The 22,107-nt window shown below is 52.0% G+C and overlaps 5 protein-coding genes across 5 annotated transcripts; 2 read left to right on the forward strand and 3 right to left on the reverse strand.

Annotated features, from left to right (window-relative positions):
- Positions 1 to 3,296: 3,296 nt before the first annotated feature.
- COCSUDRAFT_11190 (SCO1-SenC-domain-containing protein) lies at positions 3,297 to 4,148 on the reverse strand (the record flags this gene model as incomplete). The annotated part of the gene is made up of 3 exons (XM_005651759.1): positions 3,297 to 3,500; positions 3,634 to 3,767; positions 3,893 to 4,148. The coding sequence occupies 3 exons, from the start codon at positions 4,146 to 4,148 to the stop codon at positions 3,297 to 3,299; spliced, it is 594 nt and encodes a 197-aa protein (XP_005651816.1).
- Positions 4,149 to 5,125: 977 nt separating this feature from the next.
- Positions 5,126 to 7,085, forward strand: COCSUDRAFT_52117 (nucleic acid binding protein; the record flags this gene model as incomplete). Its single annotated transcript, XM_005651760.1, has 4 exons — positions 5,126 to 5,276; positions 5,427 to 5,652; positions 5,778 to 6,084; positions 6,296 to 7,085. The coding sequence occupies 4 exons, from the start codon at positions 5,126 to 5,128 to the stop codon at positions 6,596 to 6,598; spliced, it is 987 nt and encodes a 328-aa protein (XP_005651817.1). The 3' UTR covers positions 6,599 to 7,085.
- Positions 7,086 to 7,901: 816 nt separating this feature from the next.
- Positions 7,902 to 13,353, forward strand: COCSUDRAFT_64152 (hypothetical protein; the record flags this gene model as incomplete). Its single annotated transcript, XM_005651761.1, has 13 exons — positions 7,902 to 8,064; positions 8,173 to 8,243; positions 8,355 to 8,519; positions 8,698 to 8,885; positions 9,035 to 9,083; positions 9,184 to 9,349; positions 9,493 to 9,676; positions 9,962 to 10,160; positions 10,423 to 10,571; positions 10,852 to 11,014; positions 11,294 to 11,420; positions 11,655 to 11,863; positions 12,262 to 13,353. 13 exons carry the CDS (start codon positions 7,902 to 7,904, stop codon positions 12,469 to 12,471), a joined length of 2,043 nt encoding a protein of 680 aa, XP_005651818.1. The 3' UTR covers positions 12,472 to 13,353.
- A 1,485-nt stretch (positions 13,354 to 14,838) lies between these two features.
- Positions 14,839 to 16,393, reverse strand: COCSUDRAFT_55295 (hypothetical protein; the record flags this gene model as incomplete). The annotated part of the gene is made up of 5 exons (XM_005651762.1): positions 14,839 to 15,014; positions 15,226 to 15,419; positions 15,564 to 15,740; positions 15,945 to 16,052; positions 16,359 to 16,393. 5 exons carry the CDS (start codon positions 16,391 to 16,393, stop codon positions 14,839 to 14,841), a joined length of 690 nt encoding a protein of 229 aa, XP_005651819.1.
- Positions 16,394 to 17,789: 1,396 nt separating this feature from the next.
- COCSUDRAFT_55296 (amidase signature enzyme) lies at positions 17,790 to 22,103 on the reverse strand (the record flags this gene model as incomplete). Its single annotated transcript, XM_005651763.1, has 12 exons — positions 17,790 to 17,965; positions 18,358 to 18,532; positions 18,866 to 19,036; positions 19,218 to 19,402; positions 19,674 to 19,827; positions 19,980 to 20,115; positions 20,253 to 20,394; positions 20,616 to 20,754; positions 21,076 to 21,225; positions 21,351 to 21,443; positions 21,592 to 21,743; positions 22,019 to 22,103. The coding sequence occupies 12 exons, from the start codon at positions 22,101 to 22,103 to the stop codon at positions 17,790 to 17,792; spliced, it is 1,758 nt and encodes a 585-aa protein (XP_005651820.1).
- Between the last annotated feature and the right edge of the window lie 4 nt (positions 22,104 to 22,107).

A 22,107-nucleotide genomic window follows, 5' to 3' on the forward strand; every position in this document is an offset into this window, starting at 1 on the left:
GTCCCTTTCGCGATGACGCCATGCCTTGCTGTGAGCCCAGGGGAGCCCCTGCACACCAGTCTTCAGGTGTTAAACAAACAGCGATTGTTGTGGGCATGCCGAAGTGCCTTCACAATCTGCATTCTGGTAGCTGCTGAGACGAAAAGCACTGAGAAGGCTAGCAGCTCCTGCCTGTTCTAAAGTGCCCGGCATGCTCTCTGACAGAACCCTGCCTGCTGCTCCTCACGGTGATGTCAAAACCGATGCCACCCTTCAAGTGGAGACTCGGGAATGTAAGGAAGTCCTGCAGCAGCTACACATGTGTTCGCTCTTTGGCTTCAGGATTGCACCAGCAGGAATGACATCACCTGAGCAGCTTTATGAGATTGGGGGTTATGCCACTCATGTAACGCAAGGCAACAGGTCCATCACGGAACGAACGATGGTATACACTAGGAACTGTTGCGCTGCCACACCTGAACAGTTTGGAGGGAGGCTGTAGTAAAGTACTCAACTGCGGTGAAGTGGCTTCACCTGCGTTCAAGTTGACTTGAACTTGAACGCAGAAAGTCCAGACATTAATATTGTTTGAGCGCAGGAAGATGTGCCGTCACTTGATCTTTAGATGATCTAAATTAGGTCCTATGGAAGTTGCAGTCAGTCCAATGTTCCAATACCTCCATAGATTGACGTCATCGATATCAGCCAACTTCATGCTGTCATGGCGAAGATTCATGCATGGGGTTCACTTTTGCAGTACTCAGGAAACACACACCTTACATGCTGTGGATTTTAAACTTGCATTCGCAGATCCAGCTCCAGTCTGACGACATAGCTGGTAAACTTTCTCCTCCTCCACCTATTTCGCTCATCACCATTTAACAAAATTGTGCAAACTTGTCACTTGTCCAGTTGCATTGGGTGGAGTAGGGAGAACTCCCGTTCGAACACCGTTTTCTTGCTTACCTTGACTATCTTTATGACATTAGCGTCTCCCCTATTTTAAAAGCAGCACGGATCGGCTTCCTTTTCTGAAGACAGACGTATGAAGTGGCTTTACTGTGATCTGTAGGGAATCTCTTCTCACGTTTGACTTGTCAAAAGCATTGATCACGACCATCGAAGTCCACTGACTGCAAGTGTTGATGTATGCTCCTGTATGCTCAGAGGCGCACTGAACGAACATTGCTGTCTATGCTCCCTGAAATTCAGGACCAAGATGGCCTCACAGCCAATATTGCTGGTATGTCTGCAGGACAGCATGTCTTCAGGAGGACCGGACCTGATGCTGCCACAGGAGATCTGGGAACTAGTCTCTGGCCACTTGACGAAACAAGAATGGGCAAGAGTTTGTGGGACGTGCAGGACGATGTTCAACGCGCAGCTGGATCATACAACAGTCCAATTGTATCATATGTCTCCTGCAGGTACATGCCCCTAACCCCAGAGCTTGCTACTTTTACAGTCACGAACCTGGCTAATCTTGCAGAGTCATCCCAAGGCAAACCATGTTCTTGCTGGATTCAGACCATATCATCTTCCCAAGCATCATTCTCCGCAGGAATGGAATGGCTCTCAAGGAGATGGAGCAGCGTGCGAGATGTGGTTATTTCTGAGAGCAAAGCGCAAGAAATGGCAAAGTTGGTCAGCCATAGCATGCCGCTCCAGCTTGAAGACGTTGATCTGGACACCACAGGCCTGATGCTTTTGGGTCGAGAGCTCACACAGATGCAGCAGCTGCGATACCTTCATTTGAGCGCCTATGAGGGCATGTATGGAAGCGTCTATGAGACCGTAAGGATACCGCCACTGACACAGCTTCGGCATTTGGAACTCATGCTAAATGTCGCTCTGACAGACGCCATGATGGCAGATGTCTCACTGCTGAGAAACCTGCAGACGCTGTTACTGTCTCAGAAGGATTACGAAGAAGATCCTCCGCCAACTATAGCAGTGTTGGACCTGTAGCTCATGCCCCAGCTGCAACGCGCCTGTCTCATCAATTTTAACTGCAGGAAGGTCTGTGCATTAGAGCATTGCCGAATCCATGTTGTTCTGCAAGATACCGTCTCTTGGGAAGCGAGAATCATCCCCAATAATGATTGGTCAGGCGCTCTGGATTCAATTCAATCAGTACTGTGGGAACAAGTCAGGTCTCTGCCATTGCCCCTGCCAGCAATCCTGGCCCAAGCAATCAACTTGACTTCTGTGGCCCTGTATTTTGACACAGTTGGGACAAGTGGTGCTCCGCTGATATTGGAGGGCTCACTGGCACACCTCAGATTCCTTTTAATTTGTGCAGACACCATGTACGTGCACTTGCCTAGCACCCTGATGCTGGAAAAGCTTCATCTCGGAACAGGCGGGGAGCTCTGTGTCACTTGTGAGGATATTGGGGCATTCTTGGACGGCGTGCATGTGTTCATGATCAGCTGCAACAAGGCCATTGGCTCTTTCCACTCGGATCTGCGCGTAGCCATGTATATCCGACGCATGGAGGTGTGTGTCGAAAGTGACGCTCCTCATTCTTTCTGTATAGAGCGTGGGCCTGACGGAGAAGACTTTGAATGGGAATGTTCCTGCGGGTGTTGCCGCAGCTGCCTGTTTGAGGCTGGCCTGATACATTCGGATGCGCTCAAATTACAATCTTTTCTGTAGGGGCTTGGAGCACATCTGCCTGTGATGTCTATCGTACTTGCTGAAGTAGGAAATATATACGATTTGATTGCGCTTCAGTCATAGTGAGGATTCAGCATTCACTCCTCAGGAGTGACTCCTGATCACAGGCATGGGCATGATCTGCTGGGGTCCAGCAACAGTAATAGAAGTGCATCTTGAGTCTTTCAGGGTCATTTTGTGCGTACACCTGATTCAGATGATAGGGCCACATGATTGTAAAGGCATCGGTAGACTTGCATCTGTTATTGTTGGCATCGCAGCAGGAAGTAGACTGGCCCCTGTATACAGAAGAGCGCTAGCGACAGGATTTGACGTCGCATTTATTTAAAAATAAGCAAAGCAAGCTGTTCACACACTTCTGCTGGCTCTAATATGTTCCAAATCACTACAAGCGTTCTGATCATCTCTAATGTGCAGCACAGATCTCATTCCATAATTGCCGCTGGATATGCTTGCGGCTCCACATGTGGCAACCACATGGCATTAACAAACCTGGTGCAGCACATGCCATGCCAGTAGCGTTTGGGACCGTCTGGCTAGTTTGCGACAAAAGAAATTCAGTGATTACAGTAGATTCAACAATCTAGCTTGACAATTAGTGACCTGACGTGATAAAGGACTGACTCCAAGTTGCCATGTTACTGGCTTCCATTCTGTTTGCTGATCACTATGGAGATCTTGTCAGCCAACTCTGGCACCGTGTGATTCTTGCCATAGAATGACACAAACTGGCCCTTGGGATCCAGCAGGTACATGATGATGCTATGATCCACCAAATAGTCCTTTGGATCGTCATTGGTTTTGGTGTAATACACCCGGTATGCTTTGGCCGCTGCCTTGACCTGCATCAGCATCAGAAAAGTACATCCACACTTGCACCTTAAGACTTGCAGAACTGGGCACAAAATGCTGCTGCTAGGCGATTAATGGCATGGCATGGCACCAAAACTGATGGATGGATGGAAGGATGCTGACCTTGTCCTGAGGCCCAGTCAGCCCAATGAGCCGGGGGTGGAACTGCTTCACATATTCCCTGACCTTGGGCACGCTATCTCTCTCAGGATCCACTGTGATGAACACTGGCAGCACTTTCTGGCCCGTCTGCTTCTCTGTGCCATGAACAAAGGAGGCTGTCAGCTGTCAGCACCTTCATGCACAGCTGGGAAGGGCCAGAGCAGCGCTGCGCCCCCAAAAAAGTCCTGAATTTCTGCAGCACAGTGGCAAAGCAATTTACCTACGGCATCAATCGCTGTGGCCAGCTTCTCCAGCTCATCAGGGCAGATGTCTGGGCAGTTTGTGAAGCCAAAGTACAAGAGAGAATAGTTGCCAATAAGGTTCTCATGCGTGAACTTCTTCCCGTCCTGGTCAAGCAGATCAAAATGGCCTCCAATTGCTGCCACCCCCGCGGACTCCTGCTTGCCTCGTATCTCTGCATGATGCACAGAGTAAAAGAATGAATACTGGCAGGATGGCGCCAGCTGTTCTTGCATGCATGCATGCGCATGAGCATGAGCCCAAGAGACGCAAATTATCTTTACCTGCAAGCTTCCTTTCTCTTTCATGACTAAAATACCATAAGATTCCTGCTCCTGTGCCCAGGGTCAGCGCCAAGCTGGCATAGGACACCGGCTGCACCACATGACAGTCATTAATATGTACGTGACAGAGTACGTACAGTTGTTAGGGCAGCTCTGAGCGAGCATGATCCCTGGAAAAGCACGAAGCTCACCCCACCCATCCTGGAGGGACTTGACTGTCCGGCCTCCGCTGCAAAGCCCCTAGTACACTGCTGCACCCAGGAGGGTGCGCTCGTGGAACAACAGGCCTGTAAATTAAATGGCACCTCACTTTGTTGGGCATTGCAGCACATAGATTTCTAGCAACAATCTTGCATTCAAGATCGCGTCCTGCTTTTTTGAATGCAACCCGAAGGACTACTCATGCATTTGGGTGCAACTTGGAATGTGGGCACCTGATCTAGAAGGAGTTTGGATTCCTGAGACGATATCGATGTTCTACTGGCCAGCATGCTGCTATTTGCAATAGTAAGTGCTCTCTGAGCTAGGAGTCTATGTCTAGACATGTCGATGATTTCAAGAGCCTGCGTGTGAGTTACAGGAAAATTGACTTCCGCCTTGCTGAGTGCTTAATCACACTTCTTTGCAGTTTCAACTTCATCAAATAGTTTATGTCTCGCTGGAGATCGAACGTGGGCTCAGTGTTGGAAGTTGTGACGTGGCCATTAGTGATATGTGCATGCCTGACGTAAGCAAACCTTTGGTGAGTTTCACCCATCAACTTCGATGAGCTATGCGCAAATTCACACAATTTACTGTATTTGCATCTTCTCGTAACACATAGACCGACGCACTTAACCTTTATCTCCTCAGATCAGTTTAATAGATTTGGACTGTTGTGATTCTAGTAGACTTTTACCTTGCTGTATCCCATATCAGGAGGAAAGAGAATGGATCCGACAGAAGATCGACCAGAAAGGGACGCACAAGCTACAGCGGGACCATCGGGGACAGATGCTCAACCTACTGGTGGCTTCACAAAGCGCAAGAACCGTGGGAATTTGCGGAAACGACCTGCTGATGATCCTCAGGATAAAGAAGGTGAGAATTCTCGTTTCTTTATAGTGATGTGTGGGTCTAGCATTCAGTGGCTTTCCCAAATTCTCCCTGTGTAATAACAGTATTTTGCACTCCGCGGAATCTCAGAAATAGAATTGTATGTAGAGCACTGACAGAGAAGCAATGGCGCAGGTGATGAAGCCGTGGAAGGAGTGTCAGTTGTGAGGAAGGCAGCACGGGCGAGCAAGGATGCCCCCCTGGCCTTCTCCACGAAAGCTCAGAACGGAGACAAACTTGAGGTCTTCAAGTTTGAGAGCTCCAGACAGCTGCAACAGACCACCGATCAGGGCGCCACCCGGCTGAACGAGATGGAGACTGCGCATGACAGGGATTCCAGGCAAGCACTTTTACCTCCTCTGTTGCTACCCTGCCTCTTTCGGCTGAAGGCACTTCCGCAAGTGCATCATTCATATTTGTATTCTACTCGGCCTTACAATGAGATATGAGTAGAACAAGGCTGACACAAGGCTGTGCATGTCTCAGGGCAAGGAGAGAGGCGGTGCTGCGGCAGGCCACAGATGGCGAGCAAGATGACGGCACTTACAAGGGCATGAATGACTACGTGGACTACCGGAAGGGGTTCCGAAGGGAGCACACCATTGGCAATGAGAAGGGGACCGGCCTGCATGGGCCGCTGCGAGCCTCCGCCAACGTGCGCATGACTGTGCGCTTCGACTACCAGCCGGACATCTGCAAGGACTACAAGGAAACCGGCTTCTGCGGCTACGGCGACGCGTGCAAGTTTGTGCACGACCGGTCAGACTACAAGTCTGGGTGGGAACTGGACAAGGTGCGCAGCAGCCCTCGCAAACAGTGTGGTCCCATGCACTTGTAGAGGTCATCCTTTCTGTGCTGTGGGGACATGGGCAAGTGTTAGCATGTGCTGCTTTGACATGTGTGCTGCTTATGCGCTGAGCATCTGCGATGAGACATGCCTTCCAGCTGATCAGACAATGTGTGTTCTCGTGAATCTTGATCAAAGATTCTTTCCCTATGTGCAGGAATGGGATGCCAGGGAGAAGAGGCTGCAGGAGGCAAAGTGGGGGGACCAGGAGTCAGGGGATGAGGAGGAGGAGGATGATGGCCTGCCCTTTGCATGCTACATCTGCAGGGAGCCCTGGGAAAAGATTGCCAGCCCGGTGGTCACCAAGTGCAAGCACTACTTCTGCGAGAAGTGCGCGCTGGAACACAATGCAAAGAGCTCAAAATGCTTTGTCTGCGAGGCGCCCACGCAGGGTATCTTCAATGTTGCCAACGACATCAAACGGAAAGTCAAGCAGAAAGATCGCAAGGATGCTGCCTGACATGATCCGTTCTGCCCCTTGTCTCGAGGTTCATTTCAGACATCAGATGTGCGAGTGCGAGAAGAAAATGTGTGAGATCTCTAGAGGCACCTTTTCGTACACTTGCTTGTTTGATCAGAGAATTTGTATGCTGACATCAAATTAGCTGAGCAGAGAACATCAATCATAACAGCGCTAGCAGCAGTTCAGTGCGTTGGGAAAGTCACATCCTGAGTCTAAGTGATGATCACTTAGTGATCACATGAACATGACCATGAACGTAGAAAGGACATCACTATTATTCGCCAGTGGATCGCCTACTATGTTTAGCCTTCAAGGTGTCAGTTCAAGGTGTGGGAAAAGTGCCAATACCGTATAGTACCGAGTGGCTCCTGTGGTTTTAACACCCGGTGTACACCCGGGGCCCGGTGTCGCGGGTACATGTACGGCAAGCCGTCACACAGCAGCTCAGTACTACTACAGTGAGCTGCATGTTTATGATTTCTGGAGAAATCAGATTTACTTGCTGTTACTCGTGGCACAGAGCCGCAGGGCTAGCTAAACCGTAGCTTCACCCGCCCGCACTGGCATGCATGCCATGCAGTGCACAAGCGCTTAAGCCACATCATGATCAACTAGCACATTTGCAGAGCGGACCAGTCCAGATTCTTTCCTGAAAACACTTCTCAAAGAGACACAAACATGAGAGGAGCCTTTCCACTCTATAAGATCGAAATGCTACACTTTGAGCAGAAGAAGAATGCTGGCACCTGCCAAAGAAGTTGTCCAAGAACCTGCATCTGCTTGTGCCAGTTCAAGGTGGTCAAGTCCACGTAAGGCAGAAAGGACCGTAAGGCAGAAAGTCCAAGGAATATTGCAACGAAGAGACAGATCGGCAGGCACCTCCTAAATCTTGGTTGTCTGAGGTCACTCTTTCGGTTTCTACAGTTTCTGGCATATCTACGGAGGTAATAGACGGAAGTGCCGGCGATCGGGTGTTCGGTCTCTGGCTTGCTCCTTAGGCCTACATAGTCGCTGTAACGAATTTTAAACATCTCCAATTTCTAATCAGAAAGACCGGATAGGAGTTTTCTTTGGTGAGCACTGTTGGTGCGCGACGGATCAGTATCGATGCCTTCTAGAGAACTGAAGCCCTTTGCTGCTAGATTTTTTGGGGGCGCAGATTCTAGGCTCTGTTAAGCTTGAAATTACATTTCAGGTGATTGCGGCCGCGATCCTACGAAGATCTGCAAGGAATTTCTTGTTCAAGGAGGGTCCTCACTGATACTGCCAAGCGATCACCGAGTCGTGTGCGGGACCGCTGATGGCCGCCGTCAAGTCCATGACGGGGTGCATAGCACTGGCCGTGTTGCACTGCATATCCTTGTCAACTGCGGCTAATCCTGCGGCACAGGCACCTCTGGGCCCGGCCATCACTCACTATGACTTTGATGTCACCGTGGGCAAGCGGTCGCCAGACTGCTTCGGTAAAGACATTTTCAACTTGCTTGGCAAAATTGGAGCAAAGGAGTCTGGTGCCTCTTTTATTTTTGAAAACTCAACGCAGTCAATGGGAGCCTGTTTGTGACCTGCAGAGAAGGACGTGATACTGGTCAATGGCGAGTACCACAAGCAGATTGAGGTCACCCAAGGCAACATTCTAGAGGTATGATTGTGACTTTGACTCAGCAGGGATGTTGCACTGCATGTTGAGCAGTGATCTTGTGCTGCTCCCTGGGCCTCCATATAGCAAGGCATTCCACTGCGTCTTGTGCAGGTGACAGTGTACAACGACCTGCCATCGACATGGCCACTGGTGTCAGAGGGGATCAGCGTCCACTGGCACGGCTTCAGCATGAACGGGGCTGAGTGGTATGATGGTGTGGGCTACCTTGCCCAGTGCCCCATTCAGGCCGGCACCAACTTCACCTACAGGTTCCAGGTGATGCATGCCACCTGCAGTCCCTCGGAGTTCCCCTTGGGGTGTACCTTCATGGCATTTTCATGTGTAGGAGGCGATGCGAGTTATGCATGAAGCAGCATTACATATAAGCTGCTGCCCAATGTGCTGCGCATGCTATGCTGGTTTCTTCAATGCTTGCAGTTGTTCCTTGTGGCAGGTGAATGAGCAGCCAGGGACGTACTTCTGGCACGGGCATGCAGGGAATGAGAAGGTGGATGGCTTCACTGGGCCACTCATTGTGCGCCCTGCCGGCCCAGAGCCTTTCACCTACGATGAGGAGAGAATTCTGTTTCTGAGCGACAACTACCACACTTCAGCAACAGCGCTCACTTTCCCCCTGAACAGGTGCGCGGATGCTGTATTTGCGCAGGGCTCCTTGACACTCATGGCTGCCAGCAATGTGCCTTCCGTGCCTTCTGAGGTACACCTTGAACCTGTCATCGGATCATATTGTCATGAAGGGCATTTTATCAATGTGTTGTGTTTGTGATCAGGCCGTTTGATGCCAAGAAGCAGACAAACGAGACTGGCGGCTGGGATTGGGTGCGTCCTGACTTCTGCTCCTCCAAATGCTAAACCTTCAAGCTCCCCTAGCGTGTGGAATTATGGGTTTTCATGAGCTTGAAGACCACTGTCTGTGCAGGTGGCGGTGCCTCAGGCAATCACACTGAACAGCCATGGCTTCTATGGGGACTGTGAACTGTTACAAGGAACCAACACAGCCATTCCTCCCAAGTGCAATGTAACCACGCAATGGGTCCCTCCAGGGCGCTCCAAATTCCTGCCCTATGCTGCCGGGACCAACCCTGGTCAGTCACCCAGCAACTCTGTATATTTTCCAACTCTTTTATCTTTGCAATTCTGAATACTTGGCAATTCTTAGTAATGCTTATATGATTACTTGGTCACCTAGCCATCTTGAAGGTGTCACCTGACTCTGCTACACCTGCAGGCTGCAAGCGGGAGAATGTGACAGTGGAGGCTGGCAAGACATACCGCATCCGCATGATCAATGCCGGCTCGCTCGCATATCTGAGCGTCTGCTTTGCCGACCACAACGTGACCATTGTGGCGGCTGACGCCTACCCGACCAACCCCCTCACTGTGCCCTGCGTCGACATTAATCTTGGCCAGAGGTGCGCATGCATGCGTGACCTGCTTTAAGCCTCTCAGCATGTGGGTTCACATGAAAATTCTGACACCAAAACATCGTGGCATGTCCATGAGGCAAGCATGTCGCATACCCCTTGTAGTAGTCAACTACTAGGGTGCACGATTACTAGGACAATCCTGCACCCTAAGATCAACAGGATTGTATCCAGCAAGTTTGTCCTGCAGCCCCACATGTGGAAATCTTCTGATTTGAGTGACATTGCTTCAATATTTCCTCAAGCAAGGAATAATCGGTGTCTTGCCTGCAGGTATGATGTCCTGTTGAAGGCAGACAAGCCGGTGGGCAACTATTGGCTATCGGCGCTGGTGGTCAATGCCACAAGGACGGGGTCACCTGCCGGCTACGGCGTGCTGCGCTATGCGGGCGCCAATGCGAGCGCGCTGCCCTCGGACCCCATCCTGCAGCCGGAGAGCGTCCCTGCCTGGACCTTTGGCACCGTCTCCAAGGTGTTCCCTCTCACTTACCTGACAAAAAGAGTGTTAGTGGGTGAATGCTTTGTAATCGTGGCACCCCAAAACCCCAATCTGACACCCTTCATCAGCACGCGCTAATCACTCTGCCCAGAGTTCCGTTGCATTGCTATACTTTCTTGTCAATGACTTGGAACAGCTACATGTAATGGCATGGCCTGCATGCGGGTGTTGCATTGTTTTGAGGTGTGAAAAGGAAGGTATGAAGTGGGCTAATTTGTGAAGTAATCGTGGGCAGATTACTCTGCCAAAGGAGTACTTGGACGCCAGCACGCTGCCCAAGGGAACGGTGCTGCCCCTGAACCAGTCCTCGCTGGCGCCCCCCAACGCCACCAAGACACTGCTGGTCAACCTGACTCAGCCCCTGCTGCCCAATGGCCAGCTCAGGTGGGTGCATTTCTCATGCACGCCGCTTCATCTCGCTCTGCTTGCTCGCTTTCATGACGCTTCGGGAAGCACTCTGATCCTATTCATTTTACTGGAGGAGCAGCTTTTCAGAACTTTCTTGGACAACTGTGATGTTTGAAATAACAATTGAAACGTGTTATACAGCCTGTCAAATGCAAATGCAGCAACCTAGGATTGGCCGTCAGTGCCTGGAGAAGCTTTAAAGACAGGCAGACATGAAAGCAGTGGGAAGGGCTGACGTGCTGTTACGGAACGCCAGGTGGGCGCTGAACAACGTTGCCACTTTTGGCACGCCCTCCTGCCTGCCCACGCTGAACCTGCTGCGCAATGACCCCGGCCTCATGGCGCGCGACGCGCAGAGGACGCGCGTGGGCGACATGCCCGCCGACCTCGCCGCCAAACAGATGGGCAACGACCTCAACGTGCGCACACCCTCCCCTTCTTGGCAACATTCCCTTGCTTCCTGAAGTGAAAGCACAAGCGCCATGACCTGATTCAAGAGAGTTTACGCAAATTTGATAGATTCTCATCCGTACTGAGTTTGTCTGGTCCTTTGTGGACTCACATCCACATCTGATATGGAAGTACACGTGCATGTCTGTTGCGCCGATTGACCTCAATCTCTCTGCCATGCATACAGAAAGCGCAAGGCTGGGCAATTGAGATGCTGCAACTGGTTCATTGGGCCTGCCTGGTTGCAGGTGCCGATGTATTTGGAGGACGGCTCTCCCTCGCCGGCCATGCCTATGGCGGGCCAGGATTTCATGCCGCTGCAGAAGGGCGATGTTGTGGACGTCATCCTGCAGAACCTCCCCGCCAATGCCAACGGTGCACTCCCGTGACGCTTAATAATTCCTTTCAAGTCTGTGGCCATCCCCTATAAGATCTGGATTTTTTTGGGTGGGTGCTGTCTTTGCCCTGTCCATTCATCCTGTACAGATTCGCGTCCCTTGATCATCACATGGGGTCCTGATTGTTGCTCCTGACATGCAAGCGCAAGCACAGGAGCACCATAGAGTTGGGAAGTCAGGGCATGACACAGAAATGGGCATGTGTGCGCAGGCGGAGACTACAGGCCGGGCGTGGGCGCGAATCGGACGGCGCAGGAGCAGCATCCGTTCCACATGCACGGGCACCACTTCTGGGTGCTGGCCTACGGCCTGGGCACCTTCAACGAGGCCGCCAACACCTCCTCCTTCAACACGGCGAATCCCCCCTTCCGCGACTCCTTCACCATCTTCAAGAACGGCTGGACCGCCATCCGCTTCAAGGTGCGCCCACCCCTCGTGTCACTGTTGGCTGGGGGACTCTCAATCAATCTGAGAGAGACTAAAGCAAGCAGAGAATAGAGCTCTCTAGTTGCTTCGATAGTGCTGGTTAAGAATCCTCAGCATGAGATGATGCCAGAACAACGTGCAATTGTCTGTGCGTTGGACAGACCTGCACAGAGGTGACATGTTGGTGCCTGGTACAGACGTGCTAGGTGGTCTGTGCCTCTGAGGATTCAAAATGAAACGACAATGTTTTAATTTTTTTAGTGACGCCAGTACCTTGTCGATATGAGTGCGTGGGTAGCAATCCTGTCCATAAGTGTAAGCTGGTGGTGAGGAAGCATCTGCTTGGATGAGATGAGGCAGACGTCCTGAAGGAGGTTGCAATGCCACTGCAGGCTGACAACCCGGGGGTGTGGATCTTGCACTGCCACACCGACTGGCATCTATTCATGGGCCAGAAGATGTACTTTGCCACCTCGCCCGAGCTGGCGCAGCCGCCGCCGGCCGACCTGCCAACTTGCCCAAACACCTGCATGTACAATTTCGGCCCCTTCAGCCCCTCCTTTGTGCGGGCCAAGTGGGGCAGTACTGGCTACAGCACCTAATGCAGCGGTCCCAATCCCTCTTCTGGGAGGCTTATTCTTTCGCCTCTCTGCAGCTGGAACCGAGATCATTAGCTGGGGGTGAGGAATGAACAAAGAGAGAATGCAGACAGCAGAGTATTTCGGGTATTGTACAGCATGCTCTTCTGGCTGGGCACAGGGTTGCCGGCTGATCTCTCTTCTTGATCCCACCGGCACGCCATTGCGTAGCTTTGTGGCTGACTGAGAGGGGATCTTGCAGTGGGATTCTGTGCAATCACTAAGCATATGATGTGTTTTTCGAAGGATGCATCATTATATTTCGGCAGTGCTATACATAGCATCGCACATTGCGCAATTGCGGTCACTCTGGAGACCACCTCTAGAACTGTACAAAATTTTGGCAAGACCGATTGTGTCCCGCCCAGATGGAAGCGCAAAAATAAGTGTTGTGCGGCTTGGATGGCGGGAACTAGTCTCATGCTCACACTGATGGTTCTGTAGAATTGCAGTCCTTGAATTTATGTTACTGCAATTGGTTCTTGAGGGTGATGGCTTCAGAGAGATGGCTGCCAAAGCGTCAGCGGGCCTAGATAGGTGAGAGGCAGTCTCAACAGATAGTGCACTCAGTTGCTTTGGCTTTGAATGCCATATTGTCCAGGGATGCCATTCTATTACATATGATATCTGCTCACTACTATGTCTCTTACGCTAAGGTAGCACTGCCCATGCGTTACTAAACATGTGACATTGCAGTGCTGGGACTTTCCCCTTGGGCTAAAGTGGAACATCCTGGGGGTACTTCCAGCCAATCTAACCACACCCAAGAGCGTGGTGTCGATTTATGCTTTTGGATCTTAGTATGCATTTGTCTGGTTGAGAGGTGTAACGATGGTTAAGATTGTCTCTCACCTACCACTTGTGACAGAGATGTCATGCATGCCTTCAGGTGATCATCAGTGAGAACAGCTTGAATGTCTGCAGTGGCCCAAAAGGAAGTGATCGCATCAGGATATCAAACTGGATATCAGTTACAACAGCAACAGTGTGTGCACATCAAGTCATTCAAACACTCCTCAAGAAGAACACCAAGCTTGTGCAGACTTGGATGGCCGACTTGGACAGAACCCCCAATTTCGCCCCTTTATTATGAACACTTGGGTTCGCATGCACAGTGTCAAACCTGAAAGCCTGAACAGAGTTCGCATGAGTGCAGCAAAACACAATCTTGCCACGTACAGCAAGCCGAGGGAAGCCCAAAACGCAGCATCAGCCCAAACGGCCGGTCGCTTTGAGGGCTGGAAAACAAAAGTCTGCAAACATTGAGCACCCAGCACGCCAAGCGGACAGCACAGGCATGCCGGGTCTCAGCAACATCGAGTCTCAAGAACAAGACAGTCAATATTCAAGTGTCTCTACACTTGTCAAACCATGGAGGGTGCCGACATAAAACGCCTCAGCACCACGGCATGCTCTTGCACTGGGCTGCAAAAGCGACAAAGCGACAAAAATCGCTCTTGCAGCCCGCGTGCAGGCTTGCCCGGAAATCGCCTTGGCTCTGGGTCTCGCAGGACAGCAAGTGTTGTAAACACAGCAACAAGCATGGCTCTATAGGCGCAGCGCCTCAAGAGGTCTCTCTCAACGCAAAGCATGCGGCAGTCGGCGCTTCACAAGCAGAACGCTCAGCACCACTGCCGCACATGCATTACAACCAACCCAAACCTTTGTTTGCTGCGCCAGATGGCACTTCATGCGTGCAGCAGAAAGTTCCCGCTGCATTGCAATCTGCCCGCGCAGATTATTCCAGTACAGCCTGGAAGCAGCTGCTCCTACCATCAAGCGCGCGTCGCGCATGCGTCGCGTCACGCGCTTTATTAATCGGGCTCGGAATCTCCGACCAGTGGCTGGGGGGCCAACAAATCACAGTCTTGCTGCGCTGAGAGCCCCGTCCGCACAGAGCGGTCAGGGCCCTTCGCAGCGATGCTGCGCTTTGAGCCGGCCCACGCCAGCCACAGAAAGTCCCAACAAACGGCATGGCTGTTGTAGCATTCGGCAACGGGAATGCCACAACTGTTCTGGTGCTGCGTACGTATCAGGGCACTGTCTTGATCAAGTTCTTCACAGGAACAGGGGCTGGAAGAATCCACCCCTTTCTCGAATCAAGCTGTCTACTTTCTGTCGCAGGTGCGCTCACACGTCCTGCCACTACAACTTCTACACAGATGCACAGAGCTGCTGCTCACTTTCCGGATGTCTCGGCTCCTTTTAAAGTAGCGAAGCGTCATGTATCCGGGGTGGGGGCTGCTACTGCGCTACAGGCGCGTGGCGCTGACTCTAGCAGGGAACGCTGCGAGCCGGCCAGGCGATGGCTGGGAGGACTGGTGGGATAAGTCATTGGCCCATCTGCACGTAGAGCTGGTGCATCAGCACGGCGGCGTTGTCGAGGAGGGAGAAGTTGATGCCCTGCTCCTGCACCCACTCCACGATGCGCAGCCGCAGCTTCTCGTTGCTCTCCAGTGCTATCCAGCCCTGCAGCGGCTGCCCCAACACCGGGCACGTCCGCGCGCCTGCACCCATAGCAAGTCGCCCGTCAGTACACTTTCTTGCATTCTCTTTCTTGACTGCGTATCATACCAATCAGAGCAAGGGCGTGCTAGCAGGCATCCTCCAACCCAGGAGGCAGCAAAGCAGAGCACCTAAAGGAGCTGACAGAACTTTGCCAGAAGGGCACTGCCACAAGAGCAAAGAGAAAGTAGTACAGGGGAAGAGGGTGCACACCTGTCCGCATCCAGGCTTGGATGCTGGTGCGGTTGAAGGTGATGCCGGTGTTGAGCAGGGTCACCGGCTCGGTCATGAGGCAGTGGCTGATGGGGCAGAAGAACTCGGCCGGCGGCGGCGCGTTGCCGCTGTATGACATCCGTCGCCGCCTCGTGTCCACCGCTGTTTCTTCCTCGGCAGACTCCTGCTGCTGCCTGCAAGATTCACACTCCTCTGGGTCAGGGTAAGATATCACAGACAATTGTGCCCTGTCGAGTATATTATTCAGCGAGCATGACAACGAGGGAGTGGCCAGCACAGTGAGGAGAGTGGCTAAGGAAAACGTTCAGGGGACTCACATGGGTGGCGCAGAGGAGGCGCTCTTTGTGGGGTCGTGTGTGTATGCACCAGAAGCGATGCGCTCCTTCACGCTGTCAGCTAGGCTGCATTGGGCGCTAGCGTCCACTGGAGCCGAGTTGTGCCTCTGGGTGTCGAGCGGACAGTACTCCTCAGCTGCCAGAGACCCGTGTATGCTCCTGCAGACATGTTCAGCACATGCCAGTCAGATGGTGCAATCCTCCTTACAAGCACACTCGAAACGTGTTGCTCTGTGGGCACAGCCCTTGCATGCACTGCAGAAACGCCACAAGACAGGCTGGCACTGCGTCGGAATCAGATGTCGGCATCTCATCCACGAACAAGCGATTCAGTCCGAGGCGGTGGCACCGTCTGAAACTCACCCTGGTTTGCTGAGGGTCTTCCCGATCGCGCGAACAAGCTGCTCCTTCATGAGAGAGTGCAGCGCGTCGTCTAGTAGCGAAAAAGACGGCAAAGAGTCGCTCTTGGACCTGCGACCACAGCCAAATCCGTCATATGCGTCGCCTTGCAATTCCTCATCGTGAAGCGCTCGCAGCACCGTGCCCTAGGGGCCTCTTGTCGGTTCAGAGGAAACTGCTGGCTTGAAAAACGGCCTTGATCAACTGCGGGGGCTGCGCAGATATTTCGTGGGCCAGGATAGCCGACACATCCACAGGCGGGGCGCTGTGCTAGGACTCTTCCGACAGCAGGCGCCGAGGTCATAGCACGACTAGCACCCACCCTTCTGAAATGCACACCTCCAAGTTACATTCGAAAGATCGTGCACGAGCGCAAACCTGGGTTCCAGCGGGGAGACAGTGCAGCACGCCATTTGGTTGCTCCGTGGTGGGGCGTCAGCTGTAGTGAGGGACTGGAATTCTTAAGGCATCAAGCGTCCGGCTGCCCGATTGTAGATATGAATCTGTTCAGACTTCGATCTTGTATACAACCAAATCCTTGCGCGTAAATCTAAACAAAAATTATGACCATAAAAAGTGCAAGTGAATCCTTCTGAATCATCGAGTCTTCGATGTACTTTCATGGCAGGGTTTCTGGTTCTCAGGGAGATATAAAGATGAAAATACACTTTTAGAGGGATTTACACGAGGCGCGGCCGATCGCGCACCAAGTCGAGCGAAAGATACACACGCTTTGGTTTCGACCCTCTTCGCTTAACCCTGAAGGGACAGTCCATGCGGATTCATCAGTTGGTCATCCCGGACCGGCAAGATACGGCTTCGGGACGACTGCCGGGACACGGTCTAGCTGGCGCAACCTGCGGTGGATGAACAGCCAGTGACTCGAGTGACTAGACCCACGTGAATCTGATGGATCCTTCGTCATCCCCTGACTCGCCTAGGCTCACGACTGCCTCAGATCACCTCGCCTCTCCTAAACAGGGGTGACCACCGTTTAATGATATGTGATACAATACTGATGCACACTTGTGATGCTATGTACTCCCAGGTTTGGCTAGCAAACATCTAGAACATTAAGAAAGATGGTCACTATACGGTATCTCTAGATGTCCTGGTAGAAGCTCTCTGGTAGGAATGTCTTCCACAAGCCTGAGATCTACTTTAGACTACTCCCTACTAGGATTCAATTTTGAAGTGCTTGGCTGGGCCATGTGGTGGGTGCACGAAAAGCACTGCTGTGGCCGAATGGAATGACCTCAGGATCATGGCACAAACCGGTTCCACTGGAATCATTCATATGGTTACTCATCCTAGTACAGCATTACAACTGGACAGACATTTAGTCATGTGGCATTCATTTTTAGGCCAATCACACGTGCCAACTTGGCCTGCTATGCTCAAAGCAATGCTAGCCTAGCGCTGCCTGGGTGTGCGGGTAGCAAGTGCGTCAGGCACAGTGCAAGCGCACATTCCTACAGTGCTGGAAAGGACAATTAATAAAAGCATGCGTTTGTCTAATGTACATAAAAGTCTTCCATGCATAAAGTGCAGCCACCAAGCGTGGTACAGAAGTTGCAACCTTATAACAAAAGAGGGTTCCGGCCGGCGCTATGACAGACATTGGTCAGCTCAGCAACAAAGTCTGCAACCGTTACAACCACCGGCCCTTCAACTACATTCAAGCAACTTCTCCGACCGGTCGACAGGTACCTGAAGGTCTTTCCAGCACATCAACTGACCATTTGATACGCAGCGGTGCAGCACCTTAAGGTTACAGCATGTGCATCGTAGAAGAAATGCTCAGGCAGCTCAGCCCGAGAAGGGCACAGCTGAGGCGCCCCTTTGAGCTCCGGCGCCGCCTGATCCGCGCTGCAGCTCTGGGAAGAGCGGGCTGGCTCGCCTGTGCATGGTGGCCTGCTCGTACGCGTAGGCGACGCGCAGCAGCCTCGCCTCGTCAAACGGGCGCGCCAGCAGCTGCAGGCCCGCTGGAAGACGTGCACAATCACAATTACACATGTTCAGTTTCACCTAATTCCTGATCATAATTTAATGATATGACACAGACTGATCAGAGCTTCATGTACTCTACAAACTCTGCTTCTGTGCTGGTGGGATGATTTGGGTCAGAACCCTGGGTCCAGAAACAAGGCCCCCACCCAAACAGTTTGCCATAAACGCAGTGTCACTGCTCAGCTGTCAGCGCAAGCTTCTCCAACAATGCAGCTAGGCACCAGCTCATCCCCTTTGCATCAGAGCTACAAGGCAAAGAACATACAGATGGAAAGATGATGTGCTCAACCAGCATAGCCAGCATTGCCAAGGAGCACTCACTGTCACAGATGAGCTGCTGAACGGCAGGGTCAGAACCCAACAGCACCTGCTTTGTTGAAGCCCATGGGGACGGTGATGGCGGGCGCGCCGGTGTGGGGGGCGATGGTGGGGGAGTTGTTGCCGTCTGGGGAGACAGTGTCTCCAATCAGGCGTGGGGGGTTGCTCCATGTGGGGTATATCACCACGTCCACCACAGCATTGTCCATGGACTCCACCAGCCGCTGCCACACCGCCAGCACAGCCCATCAAGCCTTTTTCTGAAATTCTGGAGATATTTGGTTTGCCTGATGCACTCTGTTTAAATTGCGAAGCAGCCCTTCTCCTACTTTGGCGGTCTCAATGCCTTCATGCCTTGCATGCTCCCCCTCTTACTACAACCATGCATGCATGCATGCATGTTGCGCAGCATGCGATGACATGTTTGCAATCAAAGCAAACCCTTCAGCTCAGGTGGCAGTCACAGCAGAGCCCTGCCAAGGGAAAGAAGTGTCCTGTGTGCTGCACTGCATGCATGAGTCCAATCATGCATGCATGCAGCGCAGCAGAGTGCGCACCCGGCGAAATTCCATGCGGCAGGGGTCGGTGAAGAAATCGCAGCAGCCGCAGCGGAAGCCCTTTGCGTATAGGAAGGGTGGCGGGTAGGCGGAGGGCTCAAACCTCTGTGCGAGGGCGTCCCTCAAATCTGTTGCAATGCTGGGATGGAATGCCCCAGCAGTGTACAATTGCTGCGCGCAGACATTTTGAAACTCCTTGAGTACATGATGTGAGCTTGCCAGACGTATAAGCATGCATATTGGCAGAGAGATGCGTCAAAATTTGCAAAAGCAGGCAACATGACATGCAAATTTCAGTGCTATCAGGTGTAGCAGCTCACCAGTGTGATAGCAGAGTGATAAGAGAGCTTACTTGCAGGGACTTGAAGCGCTGGGTCCTGTTTGGTGCGCTGGCATATGCATCAAAATCGGTGGGGAAGGCAATCTGGCAGTTCCACAGGTCTTCCCAAGTGCCATTCACATTCCAGAATCCATACGCAATCCCCTTGCCGTTAAGGTACCCGTTCCTGCATGTGGCTGACAGCATATTCTGCATGCCTGAACATGAGATCACTTAGCACAAAGAAAGCAGGTTCAGGGTTTTTGACAGCGGCGTTAGAGTTTTCACCAGGAATTGCCCATGCTGTTGCCCACTATTGCAAAGTCGTCAACGATTGTTGCGCCTGCAGGGTTGCCATGCATGACAGGTACTTGAAAGAAATGAGGCCAATATGCAGAGTCATAAGAGCTGGTGCATTTCAACTTCAACAGGAAGCCAAGAGATTTACTAGAAGTCATTTGTGAGGGGGCATTCACTTGTGGTGCTCACCACTGACAGCCATGTCGTCAATAGCCTGATTGAAGAGAGCGAGGAACTCAGGATCTGTGGTGGGAGTGTCGCTCAGCTGTCTCAGGACACCCACTCGCGCCCCTTCAAGCCCATTCACATCCAGGGACTGACTGATGTTGAGGTGCAGGTCTTCCTGGTCATGCACCCATCAGTCACCTTGAATGTTTATGTCAGGTGTAGTAATTGTATAGCCTGCAGCAAAAGTTGGCAACATGCATAGTCAAGATCCAACAAGAATCCACAGAACTGGTCAGAAGAAAGCATGCGGGTCGATTACACCGTCACCTGCAGAAGGAGAGATGTGAGATTATCTTTGGGATCGTGCCCGACCACGACCTCAAACAGGCGCGCCACATCTGACACAGTGCGCGCTATTGGACCTGTAGTGTCTCTGTTGAGCCGGGCAGGCACTACTCCACTCCTGAACAGAGTGGATATTCAATGAACTCTTCAATAAAGCTACACCCAGAGTGCTCAGCATGCATGTCCTCGAATGCAAGCTGCATGCCGAGTGAAGACAACCACTCCAGTCCGGCAGAAGAATAGGAAAATGCGCACCTACTTGTTGCCCCAAGGGAGGGGCGCAGGCCAACAACACCGCAGTGAGCAGCTGGGCCTCGGATGGAGTTGCCTGTGTCTGTGCCCAATGCCAGCAGCGCCAGATTTGCAGCAAGAGCTGCCGCGCCTCCACCACTAGATCCTGTCCAAGCAAACCCCTTGATACTTTCAGAGCCCAAACATCACATATTGCAACCTGCAGCTTACATGCATAACATGGATCTTGTGCAAGCAATTCTGTGGTGTTTCCACATCTGGAGAACACATTTAGTGAGCAGCAGATGGCATGCATGACGTCAGCCGTGCCATTCCAGCATCAGTCATAGTTGATAGCCACAGTGGCAGGCCCATAAGGTGCATTACCAGCCGTGGTGTGGTCCAGATCGTAGGGGTTGCGGACAATGCCATAAACTGAGCCTGCTGACTCATCCGGCGAGAGTGCAAATTCGCCCATATTACACTTTCCCAGCAATACTGCTCCCTGGTCTATCACCTTCTGCACCTGCCAGCGCACCACAACAAGTTTCTGTCCTGCCCCTTCCAGAACTAGCAAGGCATTGCTCTCAAGTCACATTGCATATAGGGGTATGCTATAGTTACAGAGATTTCTTGGCCCCGGCTGGCGGGGGGCGATATAAATACTGAGCCCCGTGCCCACGAATGAATGGGTCTTGCTTGCATCTGGCGAGTCCATCAAGGGGTAGGATTTTGGCAGCCTTTACTGCAGCTTGTCTGCAGATGCACCTTGCTTCTGGCAGGAAAAGCGTGTTACGATAATATTACTTACAGAGATTTTTGGTGGTTCCAAGAAGGAGGAGCTCACCACAAAAGCATTCTCTGCGGCAAGGTTGTCCAGCAGGCCCACAGCACCGGCAGTTGCTGCCATGCCTAGCGTGTCAAAGTTGTCCTTGACAAGGACAGGGGCACAGAAGAGCGGTGGCAGCGTCTCATTCAGAGCCAGGAGTTCTTGTAGCTGCACAGGCGTCACATGGGGATCACTGCATGAAGGGATTCTGCACGCTGATTGTAGTTAAATAAAGCAGAAGGGAATGCAAAAGGCACATCACTCAAGAGGTCAAGAGGAACCTTGTGTCTCACCTGAATGTCCCTCTGCTTGGCTATCTCCATCGCAGCAGGGTTGATAATCCGGACGCTGTTGAGGCCTGTGATCTTATCAAAGGTTTGGATCCTCTGCAGAGCAACCATCGCATGTAATCAAGTCTTGGGAAAGCAGAGATTCAAACATGCATGCTCCTCAATCCTGCACACATGTTTTCCATGCATGGTTGGAGGGCCTGCCTGCCTGCATGTAAGCCTCCACCACCAGAGTGCAGGTCACATTCCTCTCCCTAAACATCTGATGCAGCCCGTCCAGGGTGGCTTCTGCCAGAGGCACAGCTGTCTGCTGGTTCATTTGGAGCCCGATGACAGTTGCCACAGAGATGGGCTCAGTCCGGTATGTGGATGACAGCTTGAACGTTTGGCAAGCCACTGTGCAAACAAAGGAAACCTCAGGTGGTCCATGGGGACTCGAGCTGCTCGGCCCCTGAGAGCTGCTAAAAGAAGAACACACAGGCAGCTGATGATCGACTGATAATCACCTGCAGTTGGTGTTTTGTTTCGAATATTGAGAGATTCTGTGACACCTTGCTTTGCACGATTTTCATGGGACAAGCCAATGAACACCTCGAAGAAGGATCCTTGGAGATGCAGCTATGCAGGACCAAGCATCACAGGTTTGATCACAGGGAAAGAGCTGTACTGACCTGTCGACACACGGAAGAAAGGCAGCAGACAGCCATGCAGCATGATCGCCATGACGCACAGGCTGGAGGCACGCTTGATCGCCATACTT

Source organism: Coccomyxa subellipsoidea (genome assembly GCF_000258705.1).
Source record: "Coccomyxa subellipsoidea C-169, whole genome shotgun sequence".
Lineage (NCBI taxonomy): Eukaryota > Viridiplantae > Chlorophyta > Trebouxiophyceae > Coccomyxaceae > Coccomyxa > Coccomyxa subellipsoidea.